This window comes from Schistocerca cancellata, chromosome 1, assembly GCF_023864275.1.
Source record: "Schistocerca cancellata isolate TAMUIC-IGC-003103 chromosome 1, iqSchCanc2.1, whole genome shotgun sequence".
NCBI classification, from domain to species: domain Eukaryota; kingdom Metazoa; phylum Arthropoda; class Insecta; order Orthoptera; family Acrididae; genus Schistocerca; species Schistocerca cancellata.
In genome coordinates, this window is record NC_064626.1 from 445,237,864 (window position 1) to 445,258,710 (window position 20,847).

A 20,847-nucleotide genomic window follows, 5' to 3' on the forward strand; every position below is an offset into this window, starting at 1 on the left:
CTTACCATGGTCTACTGTAGCCTCCGGTAGTTTAACATCTCTCGTATTGCGTACCAAAAGTGAGCCAACAAGCAAGTGGTAATAATATTTTTGGCTCATCTGTGTAGGTGCCTAGTCTGGTAACAAGCTGGGCGCGCCAAGCAGTTCATCATTGGCTATGTAGAGCGTCTATTCCGTTCTCGATTATGTCGAATATCTTTGTAATAGAACACAAAGCCCGTAATCTGCGTACCGGCACGTCGCAATGCCTAGCGCAGTTATGCGCGCCTACAGGTGCGCACACAGCAGAATGGTGGTTGGACTTATAGTCCAATTCCAGTAATGCCCTTACGAGTAAGGAGCCTCGCACGTGCTTTGTTAGCTCTGCATTCTTCCTCCAAGATTTTACAGAAACTATACTTTACAAAAAAAAAAAAAGATTCTTCTCGGTATTTGTAGCTTTACATGTCAACTTCGTGGCAAAGTGCTTGTCATTTCGTTAATGGTCATAGTTGTTGTCATATTTCGCATTTAAGGAAGATACTGCGTGCACAATCAAAAACAGGGATGGCTATAATTTTTACGTTTGGTGCGTAGTACACCATATGTTGTTGCTTATGAAATTCAGCTACCATATTTAATTTGTCTTTAGAATTGGGAGGTGGTCTGTACCTATCTGCACTCTTGAGAAAATGTTTCTTTTGTACGCAGTTAGTTCCGAATCGCGTGCATCAGCGATAAAGCCAGAATGAAATTCCATAACATCTGTCGTTCCTCGTAAACTGTTGGAGATATAGAAACGAGATTTTGGAAAATGACAGGACGCAAAGAGCAGACTATTTTCCCATATGGTTAATGTGCGAAACTTCATTACCTACTGCGTTATAGAAGGAACTACAGATTTTTCTACGAAACAATAACATTTTTAACGGCCTTTGATAGCTAGTGAAACGAGAATTAGTGTGTGTTCTGCAACAACCTAAGTAAAGAAATTACATGTTTGTTTATTTCGTAGGCCATTGTACTGACTTATTCTTTGTGCGTCACTCAGTAGACCACAGTTTCATGATTCTGTCGCACTTGCATGTGCACTAACACGTAAGTGAGGTGACCAGTGTGTGAACTGCACTGCCTTTTGGCAAACGAGGCAAATTTTAAAACAATATGAAAAACGTCCGTCTTTTTAGTAAAAATTGGCTACTGATGATGTTTCTCTGAAGAAGAAAAAGCGGAAGGGGATGTCCATTAATTACGTGAGCTCAAATTGGGCGGGAAGGGGTCCGACAAAATCTCATTTATAGGGGGTGGGGGAGGCAACGAAAGTGTCAAGTCAGCTTTTTGATTCAGAGATACGCATTATTATAACGGACAAGGTTAAAGTGTCCTCTAATCTTTATGGCGTAATTAGTGATATTATGAGACGCATATAAACCCGATGTCGTTTTGTTCATCATGAATTTGTATCAAAACTTTTACGGTACACACAGTAAGGGACAAGTCGAAACTTGGGTGTGAACATGAGGTTAATCGTTTGTCGAAGAAAGTTAAGTCGAATTTCGCTGAAAAGAAGTCCTACTGGTCACACCAATCAAGAGGTTGGAAAGCTACGTAACCATTGAAACGTCCCCTTAGAACAATTGTACATGACTGTGCTTAAACTAACACACAATATTTTTAGCGCAACGCAATCTGACTTTCAAAAATCCCTACAAAAGAATGGCCCTGACTAACATTAATCTATACTTTTCACAAATCACTTACCTCACCAAAAATCTCCGTTACTCGAACTACTGCAATACAGCGAGCGCCACTACTGCCAGCTAAATAACAGGTTCAAACTACGGAAGGCACTAACTACTAGTAGGCATAGTTAGCAAATGAAAGATTTTAATAGAGAACAAACATTGTATTTACCTTAATAGTCATAATATATATAGCAGTTCATAACATCCATTCTTACAAATATCAGAACTCCGCCATTTCTCTCCCCACATCCACCACTGCTGGCGGCTCACCTCCAACTGCGCAACGCTACGCGCTGTTCACATCCAGCTGCCGCTGCCCAACACTACAATGGCAGACAAAAATTCAAACTAGCCACAGACTGCACACAGCACAGCCAGTGATTTTCATATAGAGCGCTACGTAACGTTGCCAATAAGAAAACATAAACAGCCTACTTACATAAAGAAAACATAAACAGCCTACTTACATAAAGAAAACATAAACAGCCTACTTACAAAAAATGGTTCAAATGGCTCTGAGCACTATGGGACTCAACTGCTGTGGTCATAAGTCCCCTAGAACTTAGAACTACTTAAACCTAACTAACCTAAGGACAGCACACAACACCCAGCCATCACGAGGCAGAGAAAATCCCTGACCCCGCCGGGAATCGAACCCGGGAACCCGGGCGTGGGAAGCGAGAACGCTACCGCACGACCACGAGATGCGGGCAGCCTACTTACACCATACTGTTCAAAGAAAGGTACAAACGATGCTGTCTACAAAGTAAGTAAAGATTCAGTAACATTTAATGTACATAATATTTCAATAAGGGTCAATTTTTTAGGGATCGGTCAGAACAGTTAATACTTTTTTCGTGGAGCCTTTTCGTCTGTCCGCCCGTTACTCATGAGGAGAAAACGGCTAGTGTCATAACCCGATTTCCAAGAAAATTCGCTCAGTGAAAGAGGGCTCAAAATAAGTGAACACCATTCCCGGCTTATTCGTAGATATTAAATTGTTTCTGAGAAAACGACGATCGAAGTTTTCGAGGTAATTTGTGTGTCTTTTACCGAGTAAACGGTCCAACTGTAGCGACGGCACAGTGGCTAGCTTCGCGGCTTAGCAAATTTGCGCCCCGTGTTCTAAACCCGATTATTATTTATATTTTTGCTTTTCATTTATCTGCCCACGTCTGTGAAAGGTGACTACAAAATGTTTTCCAATGTACATTGAAATAAAATAACATGATGCTTATTGGCGTACTCCGGGTCGGACTGGCCGTGAAGTCGAAAGGCGTTTGCCAGCCGAGCCCTATCGTGCGCGGACCCCCTATCCTACATATCCTTGGCTTACGACCGACATGTAAAATAGTTCATACGTGCTTAGAGAGAAACGAAACAGAAGAGTTTCAAACATCGTTGATCCTGAGACCATCTCTGAAACTTCTCGTTATTTTCGAGCTCAAAGAGCTCAAACATTTGTGGTCGTAATTATTAAGCTCTTCGAGCTCAACTAGGGCTTTTTTGTTCATTTTCGTGCTTCTTGAGCTCGGAGAATAATAATGGCGCTTTGTTTGAAAACTGTATTCACCGAACGATTGGTGGTATTGTGGCATTCGCTGCTATTTTCAGTACAAGAAATAATGCCTCTTCAAAAACATTGCTTCTTCGAGGTATTTGAAAGGTATTTTGAAAAGGCACTTTTTTGAAAAATTTTCATAGCAGTCCCCCGATTTTCGAACATCAAACTGAAATCAATAACTTCTCCATTTTCAAAAATTTTAAATTTTCATAGCGGAAATTTGAAAATTATACTTTAATTATAATCAAACTTTTATTGGGTTGCCATTTTTATTAAAATGTCATATTAGGAAATTGTCAACAACGTTTATAAATTAAGATATGGAACATAATGTATTTATTGACTTTCGTATTGCGCGCGCGCGCGCTAGGCATCGTATTCCATTGTTTACTTCCGCCGATACGTCAGTTCCTGAAACTTCATAATACTGCTTTTTTTTTATTTACTGATGTTAAAAGTTGTGGGCCTTGTAGTTAGTCGTTATAAATGTAAATATATGGAAAACCTAAATCGTCCATTACAATGGAAAAGGCAAGTTACATTTTATTTTAAATGACTTCCGAAGAAATATTGATTAATTTGAACACTTTGTGTGTAACAGTTACTCGAATTAATGTTTTTAGACATTCTCGGGTGCATGTGAACACAAATATGCTTCCGAAAATGAAAAATAAGAGATCGAATTACAAACAGTGGCGTCGAACCCGAAGCAGTACGGTACAGGCTTTCTTCCACGTCAACACTTCAAGAGCTTGAAGATCCTCAAAATCGGAACGAAAGGCAACCAGGATATTAAATTAGATTTTTAATAGTCACTTTTTGTCATTTAACAAGTCCAATTTATAGTTTTCTGGCAAGAAGTTTTACCCATGTTTTCACTTTTTTATTCCTTTTTATCTTCAAAATTAAAGCTATTGGAATGTGTTAAAGTTACGTCTATATAGAAATAAACAACTCAAGAAATGTAATTTGATATATTATCTACCATAAATTGTACATAAACAACAAATACAGAAAATGCCGATTTATATTGTTTTTTGTAAGCTGATAGAATTAATAGGACAATAATTTGTTTCATATTAATTCTACCAGCATACAGAAAACAAGAAAAATCGGTATTTTTAGTATTTGTTGTTTATATACAGTTTATGGGATATAATATAACATCTAATTCCTGAACAACATTGGTCTAACAATAGGATTATTTTTTTGACTTTGTAAATAAATAATTTTTATGGGATCATCAACGATATTGCAGTCAAACAAAAAATTATACTGTTTCGCATGGATGTAATTCAGAACAGAGTATGTCAGCGGCGGCCGTTGTACAAATAAGTCGTGACACAGCGTAAGAAACAAATGATGCATTTCTAATCTTAAAGAAACAATTCTCTCTGTTTCTTGCAATACCGGAATTAGTGCAAATCTCGACAATGTTACGCCAGCGCCAGTTGCACTGACACACGACGGTTACAGTGAAGTTCGAAACCTTTCTGATTTTGCAACACCAAGAAAAAATTCCACCACTGCAGAGAAATTATTTCTGTTTACCTTACCGAGACCTCGGGTGAAAATGGTTCAAATGGCTCTGAGCACTATGGCACTTAACATCTAAGGTCATCAGTCCCATAGACTTAGAACTGCTTAAACCTAACTAACCTAAGGACATCACGCACATCCATGCCCGAGGCAGGATTTGAACCTGTGACCGCAGCACAGCGGCCAGCCCCTCGAGTGATTAAAAACAGCTTGCCTTCTGATGGAAATAAAGTTAAATACCGAATGTTACTAACCGTTGCTCTAATTCGACGAGAATATGCCTCTTATTTTTCGAGAATTAAATAAGGTACTTTGTACTACCTGCTTGTATTCTGCGTCTGACGATACGAAGGGAGGAGGAGGAGGAGGAGGAGGAGGAAGAAGTAGTCCATTTATTGATGGTGTTACTTCGTCAAAAAAAAAAAAAATATGAACAACTCGTCAAACACGAAGAAACAGTCATCAATTAAACGTAAGCGCCTTGCTAACGGCCAAAAAGAGGAAATATGGATCATCTAAGGCGGAAAAATGTGCAAGAGGTTTCCAATAGGCGTCTTGTTCTGAAAAGAATTGTTGTTGTTTGTTGTTGTTGTGGTCTTCAGTCCTGAGACTGATTTGATGCAGCTCTCCATGCTACTCTATCCTGTGCAAGCTTCTTCATCTCCCAGTACCTACTGCAACCTATATCTTTCTGAATCTGCTTAGTGTATTCATCTCTTGGTCTCCCCCTACGATTTTTACCCTCCACGCTGCCCTCCAATACTAAATTGGTGATCCCTTGATGTCTCAGAACATGTCCTACCAACCGATCCCTTCTTCTGGTCAAGTTGTGCCACAAACTTCTCTTCTCCCCAATCCTATTCAATACTTCCTCATTAGTTATGTGATCTACCCATCTAATCTTCAGCATTCTTCTGTAGCACCACATTTCGAAAGCTTCTATTCTCTTCTTGTCCAAACTATTTACCGTCCATGTTTCGCTTCCATACATGGCTACACTCCATACAAATACTTTCAGAAATGACTTCTTGACACGTAAATCTATACTCGATGTTAACAAATTTCTGTTCTTCAGAAACGCTTTCCTTGCCATTGCCAGTCTACATTTTATATCCTCTCTACTTCGACCATCATCAGTTATTTTGCTCCCCAAATAGCAAAACTCCTTTACTACTTTAAGTGTCTAATTTCCTAACCTAATACCCTCAACATCACCCGACTTAATTCGACTACATTCCATTATCCTCGTTTTGCTTTTGTTGATGTTCATCTTATATCCTCCCTTCAAGACACTATCCATTCCGTTCAACTGCTCTTCCAAGTCCTTTGCTGTCTCTGACAGAATTACAATGTCATCGGCGAACCTCAACGTTTTTATTTCTTCTCCATGGATTTTAATACCTACTCCGAATTTTTCTTTTGTTTCCTTTACTGCTTGCTCAATATACAGATTGAATAGCAGCGGGGAGAGGCTACAACCCTGTCTTACTCCCTTCCCAACCACTGCTTCTCTTTCATGCTCCTCGACTCTTATAACTGCCATCTGGTTTCTGTACAAATTGTAAATAGCCTTTCGCTCCCTGTATTTTACCCCTGCCACCTTTAGAATTTGAAAGAGAGTATTCCAGTCAACATTTTCAAAAGCTTTCTCTAAGTCTACAAATGCTAGAAACGTAGGTTTGCCTTTCCTTAATCTTTCTTCTAAGATAAGTCGTAAGGTCAGTATTGCCTCGCGTGTTCCAGTATTTCTACGGAATCCAAACTGATCTTCCCCGAGGTCGGCTTCTACTAGTTTTTCCATTCGTCTGTAAAGAATTCGTGTTAGTATTTTGCAGCTGTGGCTTATTAAACTGATTGTTCGGTAATTTTCACATCTGTCCACACCTGCTTTCTTTGGGATTGGAATTATTATATTCTTCTTGAAGTCTGAGGGTATTTCGCCTGTTTCATACATCTTGCTCGCCAGATGGTGGAGTTTTGTCAGGACTGGCTCTCCCAAGGCCGTCAGTAGTTCCAATGGAATGTTGTCTACTCCGGGGGCCTTGTTTCGACTCAGGTCTTTCAGTGCTCTGTCAAACTCTTCACGCAGTATCGTATCTCCCATTTCATCTTCATCTACATCCTCTTCCATTTCCATAATATTGTCCTCAAGTGCATCGCCCTTGTATAGACCCTCTATATACTCCTTCCACCTTTCTGCTTTCCCTTCTTTGCTTAGAACTGGGTTTCCATCTGAGCTCTTGATGTTCATACAAGTGGTTCTCTTATCTCCAAAGGTCTCTTTAATTTTCCTGTAGGCAGTATCTATCTTACCCCTAGCGACATAAGCCTCCACATTTTGCACTTCCTGTCGATCTCATTTTTGAGACGTTTGTATTCCTTTTTGCCTGCTTCACTTACTGCATTTTTATATTTTCTCTTTTCATCAATTAAATTCAATATTCCTTCTGTTACCCAAGGATTTCTACTAGCCCTCGTCTTTTTACCCACTTGATCCTCTGCTGCCTTCACTACTTCATCCCTCAAAGCTACCCATTCTTCTTCTACTGTATTTCTTTCCCCCATTCCTGTCAATTGTTCCCTTATGCTCTCCCTGAAACTCTCTACAACCTCTGGTTCTTTCAGTTTATCCAGGTCCCATCTCCTTAAATTCCCACCTTTTTGCAGTTTCTTCAGTTTTAATCTACAGATCATAACCAATAGATTGTGGTCAGAGTCCACATCTGCCCCTGGAAATGTCTTACAATTTAAAACCTGGTTCCTAAATCTCTGTCTTACCATGATATAATCTATCTGATACCTTTTAGTATCTCCAGGGTTCTTCCATGTATACAACCTTCTATCATGATTCTTAAACCAAGTGTTAGCTATGATTAAGTTGTGCTCTGTGCAAAATTCTATCAGGCGGTTTCGTCTTTCATTTCTTAGCCCCAATCCATATTCACCTACTATGTTTCCTTCTCTCCCTTTTCCTACACTCGAATTCCAGTCACACATGACTATTAAATTTTCGTCTCCCTTCACTATCTGAATAATTTCTTTTATTTCATCATACATTTCTTCAATTTCTTCGTCATCTGCAGAGCTAGTTGGCATATAAACTTGTACTACTGTAGTAGGTGTGGGCTTCGTATCTATCTTGGCCACAATAATGCGTTCACTATGCTGTTTGTAGTAGCTTACCCGCATTCCTATTTTCCTATTCATTATTAAACCTACTCCTGCATTACCCCTATTTGACTTTGTGTTTATAACCCTGTAGTCACCTGACCAGAAGTCTTGTTCCTCCTGCCACCGAACTTCACTAATTCCCACTATATCTAACTTTAACCTATCCATTTCCCTTTTTAAATTTTCTAACCTACCTGCCCGATTAAGGGATCTGACATTCCACGCTCCGATCCGTAGAACGCCAGTTTTCTTTCTTCTGATAACGACATCCTCTTGAGTAGTCCCCGCCCGGAGATCCGAATGGGGGACTATTTTACCTCCGGAATATTTTACCCAAGAAGACGCCATCATCATTTAATCATACAGTAAAGCTGCATGCCCTCGGGAAAAATTACGGCTGTAGTTTCCCCTTGCTTTCAGCCGTTCGCAGTACCAGCACAGCAAGGCCGTTTTGGTTATTGTTACAAGGCCAGATCAGTCAATCATCCAGACTGTTGCCCTTGCAACTACTGAAAAGGCTGCTGCCCCTCTTCAGGAACCACACGTTTGTCTGGCCTCTCAACAGATACCCCTCCGTTGTGGTTGTACCTACGGTACGGCTATCTGTATCGCTGAGGCACATAAGCCTCCCCACCAACGGCAAGGTCCATGGTTCATGGGGGGGGGGGGGGGCTGAAAAGAATAATTGATGTAATAATATTTGTATCTAAACGAGGTAACGCTTTCGTGGCAAAAATGAGGTGTTGTCCTCACTGACGTTTATCACCGACGGCCAAAACCAGAATTCACGAAAACTTTCACTACCTTTTTGTCAAAAACCATTACAAATAAATTAATAAATATATGTACATGTTAAGAGAGGTCGTCAAAGAAATCGAGGCTGCGAAATCCTTTAGCCTCAATGTGGATTCTTGTCAGGATGCAGGTATTGTTAATGAGGCTGTAGTTTACGTTCGGTATGTTAAGAATGGAATCCCACAAGAAAGGGCGATCAATATTGTTCCTGTTCGGAAATTAAAAGGAAAGGCTTAGCGAGCTCTTGTAACTCATGAATTGGCCCAGTTAGGCTTAAATTGGCAAGATCTTATTAGCATATCATTAGATAGCGCATGAAATATGGCAGGCAGGTGTACTGGTCTTAAAGAGACACTGAAGGAAGGAGTACCAAAATTAACTTTCACGCATTGTTTCATACATCTTTTACACTGAAGTGCCAAAGCAACAGGTATAGGCATGTGTATTCAAATGCAGAGATATGTAAACAGGCAGAATACGGCGCTGCGATCGGCAACGCCTATATAAGGCAACAAGTGTCTGGCGCAGTTGTTAGATCGGTTACTGCTGCTACAAAGGCAGGTTATCAAGATTTAAGTGAGCCTGAACGTGGTGCTACAGTTGGCGCACGAGCGATGGGACACAGTATCTCCGAGGTAGCGATGAAGTGGGGAGTGTACCGTGAATATCAGCAATCCGGTTAAACATCAAATCTCTGACATCGCTGCGGCCGAAAAAAAAAATCCTGCAAGTACGGAACCAACAACGACTGAAGAGAATCATTCAACGTGATAGAAGTGCAGCCCTTCCGCAAACTGCTGCAGATCTAATGCTGGGCCATCAACAAGTATCAGCGTGCGAACCATTCAACGAAACATCGATATGGGCTTTCGGAGCCGAGGGCCCATTCGTGTACCCTTGCTAACTGCACGACGCAAAGATTTACGCCTCGCCTGGGCCCGTCAACACAGACATTGAACGTGTTGACTGGTAGGACGAGTCTCGTTTCAAATTGTGTAGAGTGGATGGTCATATACGGGTATGGAGACAACCTCATGAATCCATGGACCCTACATGTCAGCACCCCCCCCCCCCCCCCCCCCCCGAGACGTCTAGATACGACTCTGACAGGTGACACGTACTAAACATCCTGTCTGATCACCTACAGCCATTCATGTCCATTGTGCATTCCGACCGACTTGGGCAATTACAGCAGGACAATGAGGCACCCCACACGTCCAGAATTACTACAGAGTGGCTCCAGGAACACTCTCATGAGTTTAAACGGCGCCAGGGCCCGTCCAACAGCAACAATGTTCCCATGAACTACCCAATCACCGTCACTTCCGCTCGCTGTCTGATGCCCAGCTGTTGTACGACGAGCCTTGCTTTTGGGAGGCGCCCGTTGTCTGAGGTCACTGGCCCGAGCACCACACCGACGCCGTTTTCAGAATTGGAGGACAGTCCCTATGCTGCCTGGCGATGGCGCCGCCACTGTCTGGTACGGGCGTCCGGTCTAGGGTAAGATCGAAGGGACGCTTCTGCACAGGATGCCGACTTGGGCGGGCCTTCCTGTGGGTGTTATAAAATCTCCCCCCGACTGCTCAGTACCGAGCCCACTTGCAATGGTTTCCGGCAGACAACTCTGCACGTAAAAGTTCTTCATAATACGTGATTTTTACTGCAATGCAGCTTTTGCTCATAGTGCTTTTTAATAGGCCTATGATAGTTATAATTATGCGTGCGGAACCCTTAACTTGACATTCGCACTGTGCTGGTTGCCATGGCAACCCTCAATTCAATAATAAAAATGTAAACTGTCGGATAATGTGGGCCTTGCATTTGCTGCGCGTGTCCAGATAGGACGCCACCTTGGAAATTACGTCGAAAACTTTGACGGTCATTATCTCAGAAACCGTCGAGTATGTACGCATAAGTGAAAACAGGTGTTCACTTATTTTGGCTCCTCTTCTACTGAGCGAAGTCTCTGGGAAATAGGGTTGTGGCACTTGCCGTGTTCTCCTCGTCATGGTTAGTGTTTTTAATATACTTTATGAACAACCCATGGTTTTATCAGTGTTTTAATCAGAGTTTAGAACGAATAAAAAATTTTTATGTACCGGGTGATCAAAAAGTCAGTATAAATTTGAAAACTGAATAAATCACGGAATAATGTAGATAGAGAGGTACAAATTGACGCATATGCTTGAAATGACATGGGGTTTTATTAAAACCAAAAAGAAAAAGAAAAAAATACGAAAGTTCAAAAAATGTCCGACAGATGGCGCTTCATCTGATCAGAATAGCAATAATTAGCGTAACAAAGTAAGACAAAGCAAAGATGATGTTCTTTACAGGAAATGCTCAATATGTCCACCATAATTCCTCAACAATAGCTGTAGTCGAGGAATAATGTTGTGAACAGCACTGTAAAGCATATCTGGAGATACGGTGAGGCATTGGCGTCGGGTGTTGTCTTTTCAGCATCCCTAGGGATGTCGTTCGATCACGATACACTTGCGAATTCAGGTACCCCCAAAGCCAATAATCGCACGGACTGAGGTATGGGGACCTGGAAGGCCAGGCATGACGAAAGTGGCGGCTGAGCACACGATCGTAGCCAAACGACGCGCGCAAGAGATCTTTCACGCATCGAGCAATATGGGGTAGTTCTAATAAAACCCCATGTCATTCCAAGCATGTGTGTGAAGTTTTACCTCCCTATTCACATTATTCCGTGGTTTATTAAGTTTTCAGATTTATACTGACTTTTTGATCACCCGGTATATTTACCCGATTACAGGGTAAACCTCACTTGGGGGGAGGGGGGAGGGAGGAGGAGGAAGGGTCCCACCACATCCCACCAAGGGGGGAGGGGGCTAAATTTTGAAGAGAATCCCTTATGTAATTGATGGGACGCTCCCTAAGAACTGTGAGGCTTTTAAATCGCTCCTTTTGTTGTAGTTTCGATGGACTCCTGCAGTCCTATAACCCAGTGTGTCTTTTATAATGACCTACTGTCATGACAGTGTTACTGAGAGTAGGTAACGGTGTGCAGGTGCATGGAGGTGATAAATAGCAACAGCCTGCCGCGGTTCGCGACTATGGACAGCGGGGCGTTGTCGGAGGAGGGCCAGCGGCTGCTGGGGGCGCCGGCCGCGAAGCCGGTGGTGGTGCCGGCGGGCAGCCTGGCGCCCAACGGGTCGGTGACGGCGGCGCCGGCGCCGTCGCCGCGCGACCGCGCCGACACCCTGAGCCAGGGGCAGGGCCGGCGGCCGGACCTGCTGACGCTGCGCGCCATGCGCTCCGTGCCCGCGCTCGACTGCCTGCCCGCGCAGGCCGGCGGGGCCGCGTCCGCCGCGCTGCCCGGCACGCCGCCCTCGGCGCCCGTCGCCTGGCGCAGCTCCTACTGCTTCTCCGACGACGCGGCCAGCCGCGCCTCGCTCGCCACCATCAGCATGGGCTCCACCGACGGCCGCCGCGTCGTCGTGCGCCGCGTGCCCACCTCGCCTTCCGATCTGCTCAACATCGTGCAACCGCGAACGTGAGTACTCGGCCCCTGTCCACTACTTCTGGTTGCAGTAGTTAAAATTTGCGGAAGGTTGGAAAAACTGCAGAAGTCTTTCTCGTGGACCATCAGTTCGGATTCCGAAGAAATGCAGGAACACATGAGACCGCCGCTGCAGTTTTGAGTGGCTGCGAAGGGAGTGAGACAAGGTTGTAGTCCATACACGATATTGTCAGATCTGTACGTAGAGTAAGCAGTAAACGAATCCAAGGGGAAATTTTGAAAGGAGATTAAAGTTCAGTGCGAAGGAATAAAAAAATTGTAATACAGTAAATGTATTCGCAGTTGCAAAAATGAACCACCATCGGCTGTATATTGGAATGACAATGAAAATTTGCCGGACTGGGCCCTGAACCCGAATTTTCCCACTTTATGCGAGCGGTCACTTTAACCGCTTCTGCTATCCGTGCACGAATCACGGCCAGACGTAAACTTTCTACTCTCATCGACCACTTGTCACAACCTGCCCTCGTATGTTACGTATATTCCCGTCCAGGAAGTACATTTATTAAAACTAGACGGCGTGATATTTTCGAATAAATACGAAATAGCATCGCCTGTATTATTAAGTAGTACGGTGCAATCCTTCGGACATGCGTGTCTGTCCGAAGAAACATTGCATCCTACTTCTCAACAACATAGCAATGCTGTTTCGTAAAAATTTTTAGTGTTTTCTGATGACTTTGATTTCTTCTGTCAGAGACGGCAACGGACCTGGAAGAGCCGTTGAAGGGATTGGAGATATTATCTGATGAACATCGACAAAATTCAGGCCAGCGTAATGGAATGTGGTCGAATTAAACCGACGGTGCTCTGAGGTAATTAGAATAGGAAACGACACACTAAAAATAGATAATTTTCGCTATTTGGGCAGAAAAATAACTGATGATGGCGCAAGTAGAGAGGATATAATGTGCAGACAGGAAACAGCGAGAGAAGCATTTCTGAAAGAGAGGAATTTTGGTTGAACTTTACAATGGCTCGTCCACGCGCTGCTCTTCGCGATATGGCGCAAATACCGGCAACGCCTGTGCTTGTATTGTTGACGGCAGCCAATCGGAGGCAGGTTTTTGTAGAGCCAATCACTGGAAAACATCAAATGGAACAACGTAAACGTAACCCTCGAAGTATTGCTTGCATACCGCAGTTGAATGCAGAGTGAGGCAGTAATCTTTTTTCCTTACCTTTCGCTTGGAATCTTCTACTTTAGGGCTGTCAGACAACAAGCCATGGAAGATTTTAAATTTGAATTTAACGCCCCTCATCCGCCTTGTAGACTCTCATTTACCCATTCTAGCTTTTTAACCGCCGAGCGAGTTGGCACAGTGGTTGGCACACTGGACTAACATGCGGGAGGACGACGGTTGAAATCCTCGTCCTGACATCCTGACTCGGGTTTTCTGTGTTTTCCCTAAATAGCTCAAGGCTAATAAGGGATGGTTCCTTTGAAAGGGCACGACCGATTTCCTTCCCCGTCCTTTGAACAATCAGAGCTTTTGCTCTATCTCTAATGACGTCGATGTCGGCAGGACGTTAAACCCTAATCTTCCCCCATTCCTTTATCTTTCTAGCTCCCTTTGTTTCCTTTACTTTTCTATCATTTTTTCCATCTGCCATGATAATATCTGCCCATTTATTCTGCATGTCCTTTCTCTCTCCTCCCCTGCCCCCCTCAGCTCTCCATGTGTCACCCATCTATCATAGTCACCGTATCCATCTTGGCACATTCATCTCATGTCTTAGTAGCTCAACATAAACTGTTGTTTGAAATGTTGCAAAATAAAGATTTTTTTCTTGTAACAGACATGTCTGAATATGAATGTCAAAACTTTGCGCCAGCACCACAAGTTTTGATATATGTTCGTATTTTGTTACTCCACTATCAGATGAAATGAGAGCAACTCCGATAAGTGCCATTGATATGTTTCTAAAGTGTTAATCCCAGGTCGTTTTCGAATATGTCCACATTTTCTAGGCGCCAACTTCAGGTAAATATCAGTAAAGTATTTTTTTTTTTCTTTTCAGTAGGAATTCCGTTTAGGTGCAACAAAAATAGGGACTGAAGAATGATAGAAATCAGAGCAGAAAAATTGCGTTGCGTGTTCAATACCACATAAATAGTAGTATTTATGTACTGGCATTGACATTAATGTTCATCATATCCTTTCGACAGAACGAAAAGCTGAACCATATTTAAGAGAGTTGCCGACATTAGTAAAATACTCTCTGCGTCAGAAAAGTTCCAGGGAAGGTTTTTTATTCTGCGTTTGCAGTACTAAAAAGGAGCTAACGTTGTTTTAATGTTACCTTGTGTGTGTGTGTGTGTGTGTGTGTGTGTGTGTGTGTGTGTGTGTGTGTGTGTCTCCTTGAAATGATCTTGGCCATGTTTCCGCGCAAACTCAACAAGTGGCAGGACTGTGCTTAGCATTAGCCGCTGGGGTTCTTGGCGCATTAGTTACGGTGGTCGGTGACACAATAGATGCTGATTGTGAGCAAAGAGTGAACATTAAGTTCTACGCCAAGCTCGGAAAAACATCTACTGAAACGCAGATAATGATTAAACAAGCATATGCAGGCGAGACTTTTCAGGAAGTCTTGCTTTGGAGTGGCACAAAAGGTTTCATGAAGGCTGAGATTCAGTGCAAGGCGATCCTAGACCTGGTCATCCGTCTACAGCACATGCTGATGCAAACGTGGATCCTGTAAGACATTTATTGCAGGAAGTGTGGCATGTGCCTGTGCATGCGATATTAGAACAACTTGATTTGAATCGTGATGTGTGTCATACAATTTTATGCGACCATTTAGGGAAACTTAATGCAAAACTCGTCCCTCACACACTGGCAGACGAACAGAAAGAGGAAAGACGAAGAATTTCTGCTGAACTACTGGATACAGCTAGATATTATAACACATTTGTCAAAGATTACTGCTGGGGGGGGGGGGGGGGGGGTGAAAGTGTGACCCTAACACGAAGCATCAAAGTGCTGAACAGCGGAGTTCTGGTTCACAAGCCTCGAAAAAAGGCAAACGACTGCCTTCGAGAACGCCAATGTTCATTGCATTCTTTGATAGTAAGGGATTAGTTCACCATCAGTGTGTTCTTCCAGGTCAAACAGTGAACCAAACTCTTTACATCCTGATATGTTTGCGACAAGCAATTCGACGTCGCCGACCTGATTTGTGGCATTCTCAGGACTGATTCTTGCTGCATGACAATGTAAGACCTCAAACTGCTTTATCTGTTACCAAGTATCTGACCAGACATTCTATTATTGCCATCCCACATCCGCCATATTCGCCTGAACTCTCGCCTCGCGATTTTTTCTTGTTCACGCGAGCGTAAAGGCGACTGAAGGGAAAGCTTCATCAAAATATTGCAGACATCCAAAGGGCTGTAACAAATGAGTTTACAAGCATCGCAGTTGAAAATTTCCCTGCTTCCTTCCAAGACCTCCAGAAACGTTGGCAACTGTGTGTAGATAACCAAGGTGACTACTTCGATAGGAGCTAGGATCATTACTTGGTAAGTACAATGTTCTATTTTTACAGGAAACTTGTCCTGGAACTTTTCTGTCAGTGGGAGTACACATCTTACGTAGGCTACCAACAACGCGATACGTTTGCAGCATTGGCAGCTCGAAGGGGCCAGGATTAATATATTTCGAGAAATTACTTGAGTCTCATCAACGTCTAAAGAATTGTTTATGCAAACTAAAAGATGGGTAATGAATCTGTCATTCCTGTTATCATAGAAGACGACAGAACCACAGTAAAATGCGACGGTGTCTTCTTTTGCTACGATCGGTGCGTTATTGTCACAACAGGTTCAAATGACTCTGAGCACTTTGTGACTTAACTGTTGAGGTCGTCAGTCGCCTAGAACTTAGAACTAATTAAACCTAACTAACCTAAGGACATCACACACATCCATGCCCGAGGCAGGATTCGAACCTGCGACCGTAGCGGTCGCTCGGTTCCAGACTGCAGCGCCTAGAACCGCACGGCCACTCGGCCGGCTGCCACAACAGGTCTAGGTTTGTCACGTCAGTAATGGAGAACGAGAATTAGATCTGTGCATAGCAATCATTATAAGGAATCACTATACTTGCCCGCTCATAGTCGCCAGCAAGCATTATCAGCCCCTCTTAACGATTATCGTTTAGATTGTGCATTCCATCGTCTGTCAAGACTTTGATATGGTATCAGTCAATTTGCTGCTCATTTATGAGAAATACATTTCAGGTTTGAGTACTGTTACAAGCACGTAGTTGGCAAGTTATCCATGATAAGTTTGCGTTCCAGCGGCAGCAACGTATAGCTTGCCATTGGTTTCGTGTGTTCCACACACAAATTAAAAAATAACGCGGCCGTCAAGACTTGCGACTACAGACCATGTACAGTAAAAAACAAGAGTTTTGTGAATTAAATTCAACAACCAATCATGCAGAAAATATGCAGGGTGAACTCCACCGACAAAATTTCGGGGGTTGTTCAGAGATAATTTCTGAATATTCTGGCGTGAGGGACCCGTCGTCTCCAGTGACTCGTTACAGAGAGACAATGTAAGAACGATTTGTTCTGTTTCACACCCCGTGAAAAAGTCTGTAATATGCAATTACCAAAACGTAATATCCTCAAACAAGAACTATTGCTTCCCCGTGCTTCAGATAAACTGGAAAAAATTTCGACTTTGTGTGAGAATTTAGAGGAGAGACTTCACCACAGATTACACGCTGTGATATTAGCAGGAGGCGATATCATATACGCTACTAGCTGCAAAGTACCAGCTTCGCTTGGTTTTTTTTTTTTTTGTTTTGTTTTTCTTTTCTTTTTTACTCTGAAATGAAAAAATGTACAGTTAATCATCTAATTTGTCCAGCGCCAAACTTTCTCCAGCACCTATATTTTTGTAAGCTAAATTTGGAGTTTGGCTTTGGGGTGCAATGAAGAATACGTTTTGTGATTAACTGAAACGCAAACACGCTTCGTATAGTTGTACTTTCAAGAAACATCGTTCTTTTAAAATCACTCTGTAAAATTGGAATGTTTTCCCTTGTGTTATTAATGATACTGTACGCTAATCTTACCGGAAATTGAATCCTCTAAAGCGGAATGGTAAGTCAGTTGAAATGAGTAGAATTCGTGGTATGAATATTGACTTGCCTTTCTCTTTTCCGGTTAATATTTTCATTTTTGTGGTGTTTAGAAGGTGTGCTGCTAGGGCATACCGGCAACACTAAGTGAATTTAAATTTTCTTTTGGGAAGTTTACGCTCTTGCCTCGGTTCATAATTATATCAGTGGATTTAAATATTTACTCTTCTCCTGGTATTATATTCTGTATCGCTGATTTGCCTGTGAAACTACGTCGTTTTGAGGGTGCCATTCCTCAATATGTAATATCGGGACCCTTTGTTTGTTTGTTTGTTTGTTTGTTTGTCTGTCTGTCTGTCTGTCTTTCAAAAAAAATGGTTCAAATGGCTCTGAGCACTGTGGGACTTCACATCTATGGTCCCCTAGAACTCAGAACTACTTAAACCTAACTAACCTAAGGACATCACACACATCCATGCCCGAGGCAGGATTCAAACCTGCGACCGTAGCAGTCGCACGGCTCCGGACTGAGCGCCTAGAACCGCTAGACCACCGCGGCCGGCCTGTCTGTCTTTCCGTCCGACTGTAAAACACCTTTTCTCAGGAACGGGCAGACGTATTAATTCGAAATTTGTCGCGTATTAAGGTCTACGGTCACTTGGTGAAGTAAAAACGTGAAGCACCTAAGTCGGTGCAATCAAAAGAAAAGGCCATTTATGTCACATATTTTGAGCCTCGAAAATAACTCATCAAAACCTGTAGCATGCTTCCTCCTGACATAGAATCGTGAAATTTGGCAAGAGGAAAGGTTTCAAAGTACAAATAAAATATAAAATCTGAAACTTATTAAAGTGCAATTACCACATAAAAGAATATTTTTTGCCATTTGAAGAAACAGGCATTCATCATCCCTCAAAAGCGTAATAAATGAACAGTATTGCATGCAAACACAAAATGTAAGTTGTAGTCATTTTCCGTGAGTAAATAAAAACACTTCATTACATCTTCTCTTTCCCCATATATAAGCTGAAATCCCCTGCTCACTTCTTTCTTTATGTCCGGCCTAGTCTGAGGAGCTCTGTAGAGATTTTGATACGATCTCGGAATTCACGGGACTGATAACTGTCAGTATCGATATCCATAACAGGCAAAAACCGTTGAGATTTCAGATTCCCAGGATGGCTGAACTATCTAGATACATAGGCCTAATTAAGTTTGTACGAAACTGCCAGTGCGCGAGTCCTCCTCGCACGTGGACAACTGTTTTGTTTCTAAAATTGTTCGCTCGCACAACTATTTTTTTGTTTACGTAGCTCGTCTCTGTAACCGGACCCACTTTGTCGATAAATTGCTCCTGTGTCTTAACTACATTACACAACTCGTCTGTGCGGACCAATGCGATATGTGCCGTTTGCAACTTGTTTTGTAGAATATTTTGGAGCATTCGAGATTATTCTTAAAATATCGAGGACGTTACGGAACACTCTCGAATTTTTATCTGTTGAAAACGACATTGATGTGGAAGAGGCAGATGTTTCGGTGATCACCACGATGTGGTGGCGGACTCTTCACTCATATCTCCACAACCACAACAATTGCCATCGCACGTGCACGAAGTGAAAACCAAACGTAGCACCAGATATAAACCAGTGATTGGCGGTCTCGATTTTGGAGCTTCTTCAGCTTCACAAACAATTTTACAACTCGTTGCATAATTCTTTATAAGAACATTTATGGCAACAGCAGCTCTTTGCTGCTGTATGTTGTAATCATTCCGTATTGCATAACAGCCACGACAAAAATGTCACTTTTGACAAACTAGCGTTTTGTATTTTTTTAAGGAATTTTCTTTGTAATAGCCTGTAATGATACCTTCTACGATATAAGATGTTAATAACTGAAATCTGAATGGCTGAGTCAAGTTTTGGAAGTGGTCCCATGACTTAATGTTACACCAATACGGTTATAAGTATCAACAGTCTTAGCTAATTGCTTCGACAGTTAATGTATTATAGTGGTAAATTAACTATGGGGGCAAGGCTGATGCTGTGCTTAATCTATGTTAAACTGTTTAGTTTCGTTGACAAGACTGTTACATTCAAGTTCATTAAGAAAAGTACTTGTCCATTGGTTGTTATGGACCTGCTTCCTTTCTCTTTACGTCGACTATTTGCGAAATAATCGGCATGGACGGCAACAACTGAGCAGACGTGTTCAATCACTGCAAAGCAATAGCTCGTTGAAATGACCATAAGTGCTTCTGCGGATGAAAACAAGTGGCGCAATACTGATAGTCATCCGTCGACTGTCATTATATTTTTGTTATCGCGTCTCCTCACTGCTCAGTTAGTAATTCCCGTGATTGTGCTTATAGTACTGGTACGATGCAGATAAAACCGGTAGTGAACGGTTGCCGAATCGTTCAGGAAAGCCTCGCTGACTGATCGAGAACGCATGGTGTATCTAAAACCTAATAGAAGTGACAGCAATAGTATTGCGAGAAATGTCTAGAGTGAGCGTCGAGGAATCGAACGGCATACACTGAAGTTTATAAACAGAATGGGGATTCAAATTTTGACCCACAGTTGTCGAAAATCACTGTGCTCCTTAATGAAATAAATAGTGTCTGATTCTGTTTCGCCTTCAACAGCGTCGTCTACTGGAAATTGGCCAGGTTGTAAAGGCAGTCAGGTCATCGTCTAAAGAGACAGTAACGACAGTAGGCTCGTTCAGACTGAGAACGAGTTCAATCGGAGAAGAATGGGGACCATGGCCGCTTGAGTAAACTGGCTAAATGGCAAATTCATTACACCAGTACATGCTCAGATTAAAGTTGTTTCTATGATACAACTATTTGAAACTGTAAGGAATGAGACTATGCAGGTATGGGAAATCAAGAGCGTTATTTGTTCTGTATTATCGTAAACTGGCTTATAAACCCGGCATTGCCCGGTTATTCATTTTGCCAATTTTGTATTAGAAACGAAAACAAAAAAAACTGTTTGTAGTGAAGTATCGCAAAAATTTCATTTCCATGTACTCGTGGGAACACGCTTGAAATTATGAAACAGCCCTGCAAAGAAATATGCATGATGTACAAATGTTGAAGTACAGTATCCACATTAAGAGACATGATCACGGACAGTTTCTGTACGCAGGGTGCGCCTGCTTCACGTGTCTACAACGCGAGTTTCTAAACGTTTCTATGGCAAGACTTCTTCGTAGCTCTATAGAAGGCTACAGTTTTCGCCATAGCCATTTGCGCTTCGCAGCACAAAACTATCAAAGGCGCTGTCAGATGTCAGTTGACTATACTGTAGGTGTATCTTACACAATGCATCAGGCGCTATTTTTTCACGCATCTAATTGTTTACGAGGTATATTCAGAAAGTTCCAGAACTTTTTTCATAA

The 20,847-nt window shown here is 42.4% G+C and overlaps 1 protein-coding gene across 1 annotated transcript in view; it reads left to right on the forward strand.

Annotated features, from left to right (window-relative positions):
- Positions 1-12,145: 12,145 nt before the first annotated feature.
- The window catches only part of LOC126176615 (sodium- and chloride-dependent GABA transporter ine-like), a 339,257-nt gene continuing 330,555 nt past the window's right edge, over positions 12,146-20,847 (forward strand). The window contains exon 1 of the mRNA XM_049923778.1: positions 12,146-12,316. Coding sequence (XP_049779735.1) covers positions 12,231-12,316 — 86 coding nt within the window. The 5' untranslated portion in view covers positions 12,146-12,230. The remainder of the gene's footprint in view (positions 12,317-20,847) is intronic.